Here is a 16,930-nt window from a genome sequence, read left to right as displayed (position 1 = left end):
GTGTTGAATAATATTCCATTGTCTGGATTTACCACAGTTTCTTATTCATTCACCTACCGAAGGATATCTTGATTGCTTCCAAGTTTTGGCAATTGTGAATATAGCTGCTATAAACATCCATGTTCAGGTTCCTGTGTGGATAAAATGTTCAACTCCTTTGGGTAAATACCAAGAGCATGACTGCTGGATAGTATGGTAAGGCTATGTTTAGTTTTGTAAGGAATCGTCAAACTGTCTTCCAAAGTGGCTGTACCAATTTGCATTCCCACCAGCAATGAACGAGAGTTCATGTTGCTCCACATCCTTGTCAGCGTTTAGTGTTGTCAGTGCTTTGAATTTTGGCCACTTTTGTGCGTGAGGAGTAGTATCTCATTATTTTAATTGTAACTCCCTAAGGACATAGGATATGGAGCATCTTTTCATATGCTTATTTGCCATCTGTATATCTTTTGGTGAGGTGTCTGTTTAGATTTTTGCCCCCACCCCCTTTTTTCAGTTGGGTTGTTTTCTTATTGATGAGTTTTAAGATGTGCTTTGCTTTTGATATCTGATGTCTCAAAGGGAAAATCTTATAGAGAAATAGTTGCTATTATGCAAATTTCATGTTTCTCCAATGGAGATAAGAAAAATCGAGGCAGTACATGGATATACTTTCAGAGACTTACAAATTATTATATTTGAGATTATGTCTGTAAAGAGAAGCATGCACTGGATAAGGTGGAGGATCTGCTTATAACCAAGTCCTATCATTCACGTTTGGTACCTGCATTTCCATTGGTATTTACAATTGCTTTAACACCAATGACACAGCAATGAGATAATTCATTTTTAATGCAGTACTTTTGAAACCAAGGTCAGTAGATGCCTGCTAATCTGTGGATATATTATTTGGAATCCAGAAGAGTTTTATCCCTTTATTCAGTAATGAGGAACACCAGAAATATCACTACATGTCTTTGATCCCAAACTATAATAATTTCCACGATGCTATCAGAAGACTTTTTTTGCTTTGACTAGAGACAGGCTTGGGCAGTTGAGGGGGCCAGCTCCTTGTCCTTTCCCTCTAATTCACTTCTCAATCTCAGATTTTTAAATCAAGGATGCAAGAGCAGGGAAAAGTGTGTGTCCAAACACAACCTTGTCTTTTTCCCTATTGACAAGATGACCTAGAAATGTGGCTCAAAGTCTGTGGTCTTGTAACTTCTCACTGGGAAGTAAAGTGCTTGGGTACTGAGAAATATGAAGGAGATGGAGGAAAAGCAAAGAAAACGTTCAGCTGCCTTCCCAATATATGACCTGAGGCTGAACTTCAGGATTCATAAAAGGGACCTGGTAGGTACTCAAGCAGGTGATGGTAGCAAACTGGAGAGCATCGCCCACTGAAAAGGGCAGCTTGGTCATTGCGTGCTGGAATGGAGACCTGAGTCAAATCTGATTTTTCAAGGGAAGCTGTGAATCTGATTTTAATGTGAAATCTCCTAATTTTCAAATATTGGCAGTGAATTCAGATCTGTTTTAAAGCCCTGTGACCTTAATGAAATATATCTGTGGATGAGATCTGGCCCACTACAGGGCTTCCAGCTGGTGACGTGTGCTCTATGTGGGTTCACTTTGCTGGTGATTTGCTGATGAGAAATTGCACTTTGACAAACACAAGGTGGCTGTATAGAAAAATACACAGGAAGGACCCTTAGTTTAATTTTGTAAGCACATTGCTTTGTTTTCAAACATATTCACGCCAAAACATCTTGGTTTCCTCTCCTGAATGTGTAAGGTTACTCTCCCTTTCTGCATGCTGCCTGATCCAACACTCACCCACATGGAGAGATACATTCTTGAAGTGGTTGCAGTCTTTACCGAGGTAAAGATTTATAAAACTGTCCTTCCTCATGTGGATGACTAGATCTCAGGCTTTGCACAGCAGGCACAGATGAAAGGAGTAGAATTATAAAGAGAGCAAGATGGAGGAGGGACTCAGAATAGAAATCCCAGGAAGCAGAGTTGCTAGGTTGCAGAGGCCTGAAGGTTAGCCATCAAATGACGTTACAGATCTTCGAAGCTCTGTAGAAGATAAATGTGGTCACCTGAGAAACACTCCCTGGTCAGAAAAGTCTGGTGCCTGGGCTTACACATACTTCGTTTATACGTAAGTAGCTGTAGTAGGGAATATAGATGCCTATGGGGGCAGGGGTGCATGGAATTGATTTGTATTTACCCACTCTTGGGCTTAATACTGCCTCGGTGGTCCCAGGTTACAGAATTCATGGAGCACGCTGTATGGTCTCCTCCAAATGCCTCATCCTCATGCAAAGCTTCTCGTTTAAAAAAATCCATGTATTCTAATAAATGACTGAATAGTAAACAGGACTCACTTGAGAATCTTCATCACGATAGTAGCCATGTGAACAAATCGTACTCTCTTAAGATAGCAGGGAAGAGGATTTTTAAGTGACCTACTTTTGTAGAAAAAAAAAACAAAGCAAAGCAAAGCAAAACAACAACCTACCTCTAGTGGAGACCGTAACGACGTATCTAGATTTACCCCAACTACTTATTAAATGCCAACAATATGCTGGTGTTTGTGTTCTGTTTAACAAACCCTATCTCAAATTTTTACTTTAACTTTGATTATACCCATTTTATAGATGAGATCAAGCATCAGTGAACACGTAACTTGCACAAGTTCACAGAGCAAATAAGTGACAGAGCTATAAGTCAAAAAAGACCGTGTGCTCCCTCTTCCCTCCAATGGTGCACCAAACCTTTCATGTCCCTTTGGGGCACACAGATTTTTTTTCCTATTAGAAACTTAAATAGAGTACTGGTTTAATAACCAGGTGATCTCTCCTTTCTTTAGCATAGTCAATTAACCGAAGACAGTCATTGCATCTCTTTTGCCACAATAAAACTGTGGTTGTGAAAAGTGTGGGTAACCGGATTTCACCAGGGCCATGCTGTCAGGTTAACACTATGTGAAAAATGGTCCAGCACAACTGCCGGGAAAGAAGAAAACTTAGTCAACCAACTGGTTCTTTGGGCCACGTGATACTACACAAAAGTTTAAGATCAAGCAACCTTGAATGCTTAAAAAAAAAACCCCAGAATATTCAATATGTAGCAGATGGGTTTGAAATGTCTACCTTTGGGTCCTCAGTCATGAAGACACACTTTCTTGGATGGGAATGAAAAATGTAGCCTGGTAATAGCTAAGAAAACTAGCTTGTTCTGCCCCAGAGGGAAATAGATAAACTAACGTTTCCTAGACTAAGTCATGCAGTTCTTGAAAATTTCTGCCTCTCAGAGTGAATCCTGGTCTTTCCATCCCCCTCCCCACCCCCCCCACCCCCCACTTGCTGTCAGTCAGTGTTTAAAATGGGAAACACTCGAATCTGGTTCCTAAACCATTTCCAGCAAATCTGTGAGGGAAAGAAAAGGATCTCTGATTTATACTTGACTCTAAAGCTCCATTTCACACTCTTCTGAGACATCCCAAGAGGCCTCCAAAATCAGCTCTTATCCCATTTCCATAAGCACATTTTTTTCATTTTTCTTCTTCCTTCTCTTCCCTCCATTCTCTTGCTTTTTGCCTTTCATTATGTATTTGTAGAGGTCATGATATAAAAGAGACACCGTACTATGCTCTAGACCAGTGGTTCTCAAAGTGTAGCCCCTTCACCAGCAGCAAGAGCATTACCTGGGACCTTGTTAGATATTTAGATCCTCAGGCCCACTCCAGAGAATGAGTAGGCCTCATTCTGATTCATTTGCTGAATCAGAAACTCAGGGGTGTGGCCCAGCATTCTGTGTTCTAACATGACCTCAGGTGATGCTGATACATAACGCTCAAATTTGAGGACTACTAATCCAGACTACAAAATTGAATGGGAGTGGTACCTGCCCTTGGCAACTTCCAATTTGGTGATGGGAACAGCATGAAAATTAATGGTATACGATGAATTATATGATATAGGTATGCACAAAGTATGGGGGAGAAAAGGAAGGACAAAGTTAAAATTAATATTTTGAGAGACACTCCATTGCACTCTCTTTTTATTGTCCAAAGATTGTTGTCTATACATTCACATATTTTCAGTATGTGGTCCTTCCAAAATTAGCAGGCACCCAGCCATTGCTTATCTGTAACACCAAACCAGGAGAAAATCCTAACTCCCTTTTGAGGATTTTTCAATATAGAGGATACAAAACACACCTTTGATATTTGTATCCATTTGGAAGCCATTCAGTTTTTCTCGGGCAGAGAACCTGAACCCAACTAAAAATCAAAAGAGGGCTAGAAAGAGGAATATTCAACAACATGGTGGCAAAGGGCTAATCTCAGATGCTGCAATGAACAAGGGAATGTGGAAATCTCTGCAGATTTGTTGCAGCCCCTTCTGCTAAGGGGTTCCCCCCCAACCCCTGCCCCACCACCCCATCCTGTAATCTAATCAGAAAGCCAAAAGCCAATTTACATTTCTGTGGGGTTTTTCCTATCATTATGTTATTTTTAAAGTATGGTATTCAGCAGGCTACAGTGGCCAAAGAACTGGTTCTTATTAAGAGAGGCAGCCCATTTGCAAGATACTGTGAAAGCAGCAGCTACATGAAAAAAAGGCTCAGAGGCAGGTGTTTACTGTAAATTCAGGGTGAGTCAACAGAATGACAAGATTGCCAAGAAATTTAATTTGATCTTGTGCTGCCTTAGTTTGTAAGCAGCTTGTATTTCGAATGAGGGGCAGACTGGGGGTGCTCTCCTCTACAGGGGTCAGAACGCACCTGGACTACTGTGAGCCTTGTCCTCTAAAAGAATATAGCAAAAGTAAACCCCAAACCCCAAACCCAAACTAGACTCTTGCTGCTCTGCCTGCGAAGTGTGAGGGATAAAATCTTTACCCTGCTCTTTACCTCTTAGAAAGTTGTGTGGGGAGGGGAGAAGGCAGAGCCTGGAGACATTGTATCTCGACCAGAAGGAGACCGAATCACCTGCAAGGGTCTTCGAATATGCAAATAGAAGCCCCCAGAACTGAGTCTGAGAGCAGGAGCTGAAACAGTCTTTGCTCAAGTCTCTGCCCAAACATCTCTCCCCAGGAGGTCTTCCCAGATCTTCTGATTTTAAAGAACATCCACCTCCCCCCACACTCTACCTCCCCCACTTTTCTTCAATTTATTTATTTATTTAAATTTATTTATTTATTTAAATTTATTTATTTATTTATTTATTTATGGCTGTGTTGGGTCTTCGTTTCTGTGCGAGGGCTTTTTCTAGTTGTGGCAAGCGGGGGCCACTCTTCATCGCGGTGCGCGGGCCTCTCACTATCACGGCCTCTCGTTGCGGAGCACAGGCTCCGTACGTGCAGGCTCAGTAGTTGTGGCTCACAGGCCCAGTTGCTCTGCAGCATGTGGGATCTTCCCAAACCAGGGCTCGAACCCGTGTGCCCTGCATTGGCAGGCGGATTCTCAACCACTGCACCACCAGGGAAGCCCCAATTTATTTTTTAATTGAGATAATAACCTTGCGGTTTATAACATTCTACAAGTTTCACGTGTACAACATTATATTTCTACTTCTATCTACCCTACTGTGTGCTCATCACCAAAAATTTAGTTTCTACCTGTCACCACACAGCTTATCCCCTTTACCTATTTTGCCTTCTCTCCTGCCTCTTCCCCCTCGGTAACCACTACTCCTTTCTTGGTATCTACGTGTTTGTTTTTGTTTGGTTTGGTGTGTTTATTTATTTTGTTTTTGTTTGTTTGTTTAGATTATTCCACATGAGTGAGATCACACAGTATTCATCTTTCTCCAACTGACCTAACTCTACCCTTTTACCAGCTTTAGTTTTCTTCTTAACACATAACAGTACTCGACAACACGTATTTATTTGTTTCCTGTTTGTCTCCTCACCTGGGCAGAGGCTTGCCTACTGCCTTCATTGCCTTACTTCCTCCTAGAGCTGTGTTTGACACAACCCAGGGATGTGGAAGGTAAACCAGAGAAGAATTTCAGGAGGTGGGAACAGGGAGATTGTGATCTTGGGCAGCCTTGGCCTGCAGCAGCTTGAAGCAGGATGTCGGTTCCCAGCCAGAGATTGAAGTCAGGCCGCGGCAGTGAGAGCGCTGAATCCTAGCCACTAGACCCGTGACCAGTGACAAGGCCCTGACCTGTCAGCTTTGTAGAAATGAATTTCCACAGAGAGCCAGAAAGTAGTGAAGCAAGTAAAGTGTTTATTAGGAAGAAAAAGAGTACGTATGGATAGACACACGTGTGGGCTCAGAGAGAGAGTCGCACCATTGTGGTAGTTTGAATCACTTTTATGGGGAATTTCTTCCAGGTTTCCTTCGGCCAATCATCTTGCTTTGCCTGGTTCTGAGTCCATATTTGGTTTATCTCAGGGTCCTCCCATGTATGTGAATGCATCTCTTAGCCAAGATGGATTCTAGTGAAGAGGCCTATGGGTAGGTTGACATCACTTACTATGGGGTGGCACCCCTCCCTTTTTGACCTCCAAGGAGCCTTTCTGCACATGTGTAGTCTGGAAGGTCTCCTTGACTTCGAGAATGAGGAATACATGGTCTTTTATCTCTTATCTGAGCAAGGCTCAGCTTCTCCTCCCTCCTGCTATTTTGGAGTATCCGTCCACAGAGGACAAACTCTAGCTGTTCAGCCTGGGGCTCATCTATCTCCTGCCTCAATTGCATTGATTAGAGTATCAATTACCACAATATAATAAGAGAAAAAAGAAAACTAGTCATTGGATTGAATTGGTGGTCACCGTGAGATGTTTCTGTGAAGGTTGGGAATGTGCAGATTGCAGAGGGTTAAGTGATAACTGGGAGACGAGACAGGAGTGGAAAGTAGAGGACACTGTCTCAAAAATGCCTGACTGATGGGTGAATTCAGAACTCATACCTCTTGTCTCATTTTGTTATTGACTTGACTTGCTGTTGACCCTGGGAAAGCTATATCATATGTTTCCATAATGCCAAGTCATTTATTATTTCTCCAAATTCATAGATTTAGGAACATTACCGTGTTTGACTTTATATAGACAAAAATAATCAGTTGATAAATGAATTTTTACCCTTCACTCATAAATGTGTCAGATTTTAGACATTTACATTGGCTGTCTACCTCCACCCCAATTTTCCCACCTTTTTATAAATTATACTTACAGTTGATTTAAGAAGGAGAAAAAGAAAGAAATCTAAAGGGCTATTCATATATCTTTAGATCTTAATTATAAAAAAGGACTATCTCTTCTGTCTCCTCCATCACCAAGAACAATTGCTAGCTGGTAGGAATTTGTGTTGTAATACTTTACTATTAATAAATATTATAATCACTTTCCAAGTTAAGTGTTGCTTCCTTTTATCTCTCTCTGCTCAAATGTGAGATTAGCTCAGTCCCTTCTTAGCCTTGGAAAGCTACCTTTGGCCTGCCCTGCCCTTTGATCTGTAATTTCTAATTGCATTTCATAAGGGGTCCTGCTTTTACACAATTTATTGACCCTTTGACAGGAATTTGGGTAGTGTCATTTGACAGAATTGATGTTTCTTGCAATCTGACAGCTGTTTGGATTTCAGTCGATAGCTGAGAACAATATTCCTGTGACCTTTCAGAGCCACTTTTTTCTTTTGCTTTAAGGAGCAGGCACAAGAGGTTTGAAAGAACTGCCCAAACTGACTTTGACAGTTGGAAAAATGTTACCTCTGACTAAAGTATGAAGGACTTTATGTTCAAAATCTAAAACTCTCTAGAAGACAGTTGAGGATGAGAAACTGCATGGAATTCTCATCTACTAATTAATTGTATAAGTGTTGATACCCCATAATTTATGGTAAAGTCTGACAATTGGAGCTCCAGTTAGTAATGTAAAATTTCAGTTGGGTTGATGAGAATATGGTGTCACCGAAATCATAACTGCAGATATTTTATATATTAAGTGAAATTGTATGAAATTTTTGTTTTCAAAGATTGAAAATGGTTGATAACATCAATTGTATATGGTTCAACTTTATATCACACACATGCGAGCCTGGGGTGGGGTGGGGAGAGAGAGAGAGAGAGAGAGAGAGAGAGAAAGACTGTGGAAGAAATTAATTTACTGTTTTGAAATGCAAGTACTTGGCAACAGAAATTTGATAGGAAAGTGTTGTTTTGCCACTTAAAACATGTTATTGCTATTGGATCCATGATTATACAATATTAGTGGAACTAATATTTACTGAGGGCTTCCTATGGGTCAAATATTTTAAACATTTCATTTAATCACAATATTTCTGGGAGGTAGGCCTTTATATCCTCGTTCTGAAGATGCAGCTCAAAGAGAGGGAACAAGTGTCACAAAGCTACAAATCGATGAAGCAGGGCTCACCCTACAGGATGCTTCCACCTAAGACTGACTCTCCCTCATGCACATCTTGGAAACTGAAGTCTTGATGGAAATTCAATCAAGGGAGCAGATTATGAACCACAGAGTCACTCTTCAATTCCAAACTGTGCAGGAGGCTAAGTTTGATGCCACAGAGGAGAATTTAAATAAAAAAGCAAGAGGTAAAAAAAAAAAATTAAAAAAAAAAAGTTTCCATTGTCTTGCCTTTAAATAACTGCAATTTTGGTTAAGCAAAACAGGATTAGGCTAAGGTGATTTAAAAGACCCTTCCCCACTCTGTATATGATTTATTAAATCTAAGATGACATGGGCAGATCTATTAAGGTCATGAAACAAATGGAACTAAAACATCTTCCTCCAGGTTTGGTTCCAGGACCACCCTCATTAGAATCACGTGGGTCTTTTATTAAAAATATAGATTTCTGGGCTCCAGCTCCAGACCTACAGAATGAGAATCCTTAGGGATAGAGCTAAGGAATCTATATTTTGACTATCTTTTCCAAAAGCCTGGCATTGAGTAACTGCTGTATAAATGAGTATTAATACTGTAATATGAATACTACTAATGATTCTTAGACACCTTACATTTGAGAACCACTAAACCAAAGAGTGTAGTGTAAAGAATACATCCAGGTGTATTTGATACAGAATACCTGTCCTTAATCAGAAAACGGGAAGTGGATCACATCTTGATCTGATGTAATCTCTGGCAAAGAGTTCAGAGTTTATTCTAAGAGCTCTTATTTTGTTCTCCATGGATCCTGCTGCATCTTGCACTTCTCTATTTCGCTGAACCTCTGATATTAACGCTTTCACTTGGGCTATAAGTACTGCCCTTATTTTATAATTGCTCCTCCCCTTGGACCTGAGAACAAATGCAGGCAGTAAATGTCACTAGAAACCATTTAGAGGAGTGGTCCCCAACCTCTTTGGCACCAGGGACTGGTTTCATGGAAGAAAATTTTTCCATGGACCGGGGCGGGGGCGTGGGGATGGTTTTGGGATGATTCAAGCACATTACATTTATTGTGCACTTTATTTCTATTATTATTATTACATTGTAATATATAATGAAATAAGTATACAACTCACCATAATGCTGACAGGAGGCAGAGCTCAGGTGGTAATGCGAGCGATGGGGAGCTGCTGTAAATACAGATGAAGCTTCCCTCACTCTCCCACTGCACACGTCCTGGTTATGCGGCCCGGTTCCTAACAGGCCATGGACGGGTACCCGTCTTTTTTAAAAGATTAAAAAATATGACTTCAAGAGTCAAAAATTTTGTGGACCCTTCTGTGATTAGGACCCCAGGCATCTGTGGCCAGGGGAAGCCCTGATCTAGTTCAAACCTCTTCATTCATTCATTTATTCATTGCAAGGCCAATATATACTGAGTGCTACCATGAGCAAGGCACCATGATAGGACCAAGAGATATTTATTATCAGTTATAGTGTCAAGCACATAATAAGTACTCAGTATATCTTTTTAAAGAGATGTGACATCTATCTTCAGCAAACCTACAATGTCTTCCATGTATAAAGACTTGACTATACTTTATGTCTGGCCTAATATCAAAGATCACCTGTGAATGGAATGGAAGGTCCTCTTAAGATCTAACTAACTCCTGACTTCCAGTTTTTCCCTTCTCTCTCTTTTAATATCCTAAAACAGAATGAAAAGTTCAGTGGAAAATGACAAAGTGTGGATTTCAGTAGCTTTTGATATCACTATTTCTTGGGGAGAAAAGTCACATTTTTGGGTGACCTTTTTAGTTGATTCACAGCTGGGAGAAAATCATCCTTAGTGTCTTTTCTATTTATAGGTAATTAGACTCTGCTCGTAAGCATGATCCTATGCGGTGGGCTGTGCTATGGGGGTAAACAGAGGTGGGATATGGCTCTCATCCTTTTGACCTCTGATTCCCAGACCCTGGGCCACAGCAGCTGGTAGAAGAATGACAGCAGACTGTGACAAGCACCAAAATAGCATCCAGAGGAGAGAGGGCTTACTGCTGACCTGAGAATCAGGGAAGGCTTCTCAGGGTAGGAAACATTTGGATTAAGCCTTATATTTTATATGATCAGGACTTTGACAAATGGAGCAAAGGAGGCCATTTCAGGTGGCAGACGCCACATATGCAAAGCAATGAGATGTAGACGCAGATGCACATGCAGAGCAAATGGGCAAACTCTTGATTTCTACAAGGTTCTACTCCTGGGTAGATCTGTATGGAGTTAAGTCACTTTTATTTGATCAGAACCCAGTCTTTCCTGATCGAGGGTTTTCCAGACTCACCAGTCTTGGCCACACAACTATTCTTCCAGACAAGCAGGGTCACAAATGACCTTAGAGTGTTTTTATTAAAACAGTGTGGTCTCCAGTAATATCACTTAGTTGTGAATTTCCCAGATGGAAAGGGGACCCCAAATTGGTGGTGTCAGGTACAATTCCCATCAATAGAGGATGAAAAGAAAGGTCCATGAGGTCACATGCAGTCTGTCTCTTGAGGATCAGGGCAGGAGGATTCCGGAATGTATTCATTTTCTTGCAGTCTGTGCAGCGCAGACTTAACGTGTTTACATTTGTAAAGCACCTTTCCTCAAAGGAAATGACTTCACTTGTGGAATGGCAAAAGGTCACTTGGAATCTGAGTTATGTGGAGACGCAATAAACTTCTTGCTGTCAGGAAGTTTGCCCTGAGGCTCCTCTATGGTTTCCTCCCACTTACCCACTTGCCTGCATGGGATATTCTAAGCAATTCCACCCTTGCCTCCGCGCTGGCCTCTCCCCTGCCCCCATTTCCTCCCAGGGCTTCCCCAGTGACCTTAATTATCACCTCGTCAAGTGCACATATTTATCGCTTTTCATCTGTCCTCAGAAATCAATCCATCCTGCTGCACGTAGCCCTTTGGTTTAACCCTTTCATCAGTTTCCTAACTCGCGCTGGTACATTTCCACGTCCTAGTTGGAAAGGACTCGAGAAAATAATCTATCCTCACATTAGATCCTCGTAAAAAGGGACTTTGCAACCTACCAGCTGTGTGATTTTTCCACTTCTGAAGCTGAACTTCGAAATATTAGCTCTTTTTTTCCCTCCCCGCTACAGCGTTGCATGACCAGTCTAAATCCCACTAGCTGCCCGTGCCCATGTGTCTCTTCTCACGATTCTTTTTCAAGTTTGCTCTGTGCTTTGAATATTTCTCTTCAAAGGCAGCCGCTGCTCTTTCCTTCCAGTTAAGTCTCCTTTTATTATACTCTGCTCTCTGGTTGCTATTGCTGGTAAGTTCCCCTGCCTGTCTCTTCTTTTCTTTCCTGGCATTTGCAACCCATTCAGTTTGGAATCACCGGAGAATTTCCTTCGTGTGAGGTCATCTTTTGCACGTAGGGTATGAATATAGATGATAATACGACTAAAGGTAGCAACCATACTTGCAGATTTTATTTCGTTATGGGGCTCTGCTTTAAAATCTTTCTCTACTGTTATACTGTGCTGAGCAAGGATGGCGCTCTGTTGTAGGATTCAGGGAAGCCAACTGGGCTGGTGGGGCAAGTGCAGGATTTGGATTCAACAGATCCAGGTTCAAATCCTTGCTCTGCCACTTACCGCCCAGAGTTTTGTGTAGGTTACAAACGATCAAAAACTGGACAGCTTAAAATTATTAGCGTAAGTTCGTGTGCCCGACACACAGTGAGGCCGAACAAACCGAAATGCCATTTTGGAGCAGAGAAAGGTTTATTGCAAACCCGCCCCCCCCCCAAAGTCCCTGAAGGGTTTCTGCAAAGCATTTTTAAAAGCCAGGTGAGGGAGGAGGGCCACAGGGTATGTGATCAGCTCATGCACAGTTCTCTGATTGGCTGAGGGTGAGGTAACAGGGCGGAGTCACAGGGGTTAACATTATCAGTCCTTAGGCTCCAGGAGGCCTGGGGCTATGTGCTCACGGTCATCAAGTAGTTAACATCTTCCATTTGGGGGGGATTCACATCTGTAAAACAACTCAGGAAATATGCGTCGAATACTGTTTTCTGGGTACTTCAGATAGGAGCTAAAGCAGAGGATATGGGGGAAGGGCCTGTCCCCCCTCCCCCCCCAAAAAAAGCCCCATAGAGTCCTGCTTGGTTACAAAATGAAAGAAATGTATTCTCTCATAGTTCTGGAGGATGGAAGTCCAACATCAAGGATTGGTTCCTTCTGGAGTCTGGGAGGGGAAATCTCTGCCACGCCTGCCTCTTTCCCAGCTTCTGGTGGTTACCAGCAATCCTTAGCCTTCCTTGGTTTGTAGACACATCACTCCAATCTCTACCTTCATCTTTTCATGGCTGTGTCTCTGTGTTCTCCCTTCTTATTATAAGAATGTCAGTCATTAGATTTAGAGCCCATGCTAAATCCAGTATGATATCATCTTAAGACTTAATTACATCTGACAGGACCCTATTTCTGAATAAGATTACACTCACAGGTACCTGTGGTTAGAACTTGGGCATGTCTTTTTAAGGGACACTATTCAACCCACTATAACCTTAGTCAAGTTTTTAAATCTCAGACAGTTTTGAGCCTGTTTCCTCATCTATAAAATATGGATAATATTGCCAACCAGAATAGTTGTTGAGGGAAATAAATCACAAAATGTCTGGAACTCCCCTAGCGTTATAGTGGGCATATAGTAAGTCATCAGTAAATATTAATTTCCTTTTCTAAAATTCCAATGACTCTTTTGGTATGGCATGTTAGAAAACATATATGATCTTATTTTACAGATTGAAAAATTAGTTGTCTCAGATCTAGTGCTATATGACTATAAGAAATTGAGAAATAAGTTTCCCTCTAATAATTCATCTGCAAGACAAAGTTGGAAATTTGAGGGAAGAAGAGGTTCAGACAAAAGCCAGGCAGGCCTAATTCTTTCAGTCAATAAATATTTATTGAGCACCTACTAAGTACTAAACACTGACTAAAAGAGACAAGAGCCCGGGCATCATGGAAAAAATGGTAATAAATAATAACACAATAAATATGCAACATAACTCCAGGTTACTATAAATAAATAGAGAAAATAAAGCAGGACAAAGGGATGGAGCATGGTGGAGGGCAGGGGGGAAGGTGAGTTTTGAAAAGGTAACAATGAAGGCAAGTTCTGAATGAAGCGAGGAGTCATTCCATGCAAGGGGTTGGGGGGGACACACATTCTCGGCAGAGGGAATAGCAAGTGCAAAGGACCTGCGGCAGAAGGAGGAAACAGACAGCCAGGACATCTAACGCAGCAGGAGGTGGGGTAGAATTTGGAGGAGGAAGATTACATAGAGCCTAGTAGGACAGGGTTGAGATTGGACCTGTCACAGGTGCTGAGTAAGATCCAGTATGGCTGACAGCACAGTGTCCAAGGGCAACAGCTACCATTGGCTGCAATTTGGAAAGACAGCCAGCAGTGTGGACGGAAACCACCAGAGCTGGTTCTCCTGACATTGGGCCATTGTCTAGGTTACATAGAACTTTGCCCTCCTTCTCCAACTCTAGTCTCTCTCTCCTGTCCAAACTGTTATCCAACTATGGGAATATCACCATCTCTGGATAACTGTTCTTGTTCTTTTTATTTTATTTTATTTTAATCTGATAGAAGTAGATGGTAATACTCCAAGACACTTCGAGAAACCAGCATAGAACAAAAGATGCTTTTCAGACTGTCAGTTCTTCCAGTACAAGCGACATGATAGTGCCTTTCTAAATAATTTCACAAAATTACAAATCCTGTTTAGTGAGTTTACTTACACTGGTAGCTGTTGTGTCTCTTTGCCTGAAGCTACATTCTGTTGTGTTTTGCTGTGTACTTCACCGGGAAGAGGCCAGAGTTAGAGTTAATCCCATTCCAGCCTCATGTCCTGCGGTGCTCAATTATTTAATAAAAAATACTTTCTCAAAAGAGAAAAGCAAGCATGAAAAGATAAAACTGGAAGTAGAGGTCTTTCCAAAAGGGAAAGAAAAGACACTGTGAGTATTGGGAGGAAGAAGAGAGAGTGAAGGAAAGCTGAACAAAGGCAGGGCGAGTCTAGGAAAGCACACAGGTATGTGAGTAGTGAATAACATTGTCTCCTTGTGGTCTAATGAATTTTCCTGCATCAGTGCACACAGGTGAAATCCTGTCTTCTAAACTTCTCTAGAAAGGCATTGAGAGGTAGGGTTCCTTGTTCCTATTGTTGGAGACTGACAATGTAACAAGAGCAAGTCAAACTGTAATTGTATTTTAAAAGTATGAGATTAACTTGTATTGATAGATCAGATCTAATACAATAGCACAGTTATTAGCCCTTGATCAAGCTGTTGGGCATGGCCATATTCAACATTCGGTAACATTTATAGAGCACCTACAGTATACAGTGAGCTTGATGGGGTGGGTAGGGAGCTATGGAGAGAAGGACATGGCCCCTGCCATCTGGAGGCATTAAGTACTGATGCTGAGTCATTTCCTGTGGTTTTCACCTCTTCGGTTCTTTTCATCTCCTCTCTCTTGGGGGTGTTCTGGATTAACAGGAAAAGGCCAAAAAAATCTAATTGGGGTGGAAGTGGGGCTGGGCATTGGAGGAATCCTGAGCATGAGCTGAAGTCAGAAGGCTGAATGTTCCACAAACTCAGGCCAGCAGCTCTCACTCCGCCTGTACCCGTTCCCACACGCTCTTGGTTTTACTAAGGGACACTCTGCTGTGATGAGCCCACCTGGCCACAGGGTGTCACAACTGTCCCAGAGACTCCCAGACATACTCAGGAGAGAAGGTCTGAAAGGTCAGACTTCAGCTGCCTGTAGCCCCAACTCCTGCTACGTGAGTCAGCCCTGAGTCAGCCAGCTGCTGCAGAAACCATGTAAAACGTTTCTTATTGCTGCCAGGGCCCTGCCAAAATGGCTCCAAAATTCCTCCCTAGGCCTTGAGAGGCTCCCTGTATAACAAGAGGAGGGGATCTAAATGCTGGCTTCCCCCATGGGTGGGGTGAGGGTATGCGAACAGCCCAAGGCCTGCTTAGGACTGTCTCCCTCATTGGCCTTCAGTTAATCAGACCCAGTTTACCCCTGGAGGGATTTGCATCATTTACCTGGAGAAGGACCTGTCAGGGAGCCAAGAGACAACGATTTCAGTGTTGGCTCTGCTTCCTTCAAGCTGGTGATCACAGAGCCGGGCCTTGGTTTCTTTATCTGTGAAATGAAAGCAAATCTTTTCAATTCCAAAGCATTAGAGAATGATCTGTCATGTGTTACGTTGTTAGATGTTTCAATTCCATTGTCTTATTTGGCCTTGATAGCTTCTAAGGTAAGAAGAATTAGAGTAACCCCTTTCTACAGACAGAGAAACTGAATTTCTGAAAGACTAGAAAAAGGTAATGGAAAGGTCATATAGGAGAGACAGTTCATCCAGATCTGCCTGGGTTTATTCCACCATAATTAAGATGTTAGTTGACAAACCATATCCAAACCTCTTATGAATTCTGGGAACCAAATGTAAGACATGATGAAATAAAAGGCACAGAGGATAAATTTGAATTAGGCTCTGTAAAAGGTAAATTCTGAATCTTTGGGATAGAAGCTAAATTTGATTTGTGAATCAAATGTTAGGAACAAAACAGGATTATGTGTGTAAAGGAGAAATGGGAGAAAGAAAACTAATTTCAATTACGTTCCACCAATATTTAATGAGTTTCTCTCCTGAGAAACTTACTGGTTAGGGCAGCAAAAGACATGCATCTCTTGAGGGCAGGTGATAATCCAGCCACACCAATATCCAGGTTCAAAGGAGAGTAACAAAGGGCTGGCGAAGAACAAGCAAGGCATTTTGGGAATTCGACGGAGAAGGAAACCATACCCATTGGTGGAACTAGGTCAGCACCATGGAGAAGGTGTTATTTCAGTTGGACCCTAAAGAAGAGCAGGATAGAGCAGGTACAAAGGATGAACTAACTGAAAGAAAGAAATACATAAACAGAAGTTGAAAAAAAAAAAAGCTTACATTTGGAAAAGTTTTATTGGTGGTTTGTTTTATTGAAGTTATTGGGCACATAGGTGAGATAGACCTGGAAGAGTTAATTTGGAATCATATCGTAGCAAGTCTTCTTAAAAGACAATTTTGAGCTTGGTAGACAAGAAGGAAACAGAGTTTCGAAGCAAGCTAGCAATGTAGTTTTTACAAAAAGTTCTTTGTCTATTGTACCATAGTGGATGGATTCTGGAGGCTGGAGATGAGGCGGCCAGATAAATGTTTAGTGAAATAACCTTTGTTAGAGATAAGGAGAGGTTGAACTAATTTGGTGGCAGTGGGAGTGAAAATGAGATGTTAGATTCACCAAGGTATGAACTTGAGGGCTTGGTTTCTGATTAAATACAGGTTGGGATATTGGAGAAAGGTAAAAAGAGACTGAGGTTTTGAGCCTCCGTGGAAAACGAAGGTGCTGTTAAGAGAGGCAGAAAAGTCAGGAGGAGTGAGAATCTTCGAGAAAACTAACAGGAGGAAGTATATAAAGAGAAGAGGAGATGGATACAAATGAAACACTAGGGAGAA

The 16,930-nt window shown here is 41.7% G+C and overlaps 1 protein-coding gene across 1 annotated transcript in view; it reads left to right on the top strand.

Moving 5' to 3' along the window:
- The window catches only part of AGBL1 (AGBL carboxypeptidase 1), a 520,708-nt gene that overhangs the window by 452,385 nt on the left and 51,393 nt on the right, over positions 1-16,930 (top strand). Inside the window, 1 exon segment of the mRNA XM_007194366.3 lies at positions 14,511-14,519. Coding sequence (XP_007194428.2) covers positions 14,511-14,519 — 9 coding nt within the window.

The sequence above is a fragment of the Balaenoptera acutorostrata genome, chromosome 3 (genome assembly GCF_949987535.1).
Source record: "Balaenoptera acutorostrata chromosome 3, mBalAcu1.1, whole genome shotgun sequence".
Classification (NCBI taxonomy): Eukaryota; Metazoa; Chordata; class Mammalia; order Artiodactyla; family Balaenopteridae; genus Balaenoptera; species Balaenoptera acutorostrata.
This window is presented reverse-complemented; position numbering and strand designations above follow the sequence as displayed.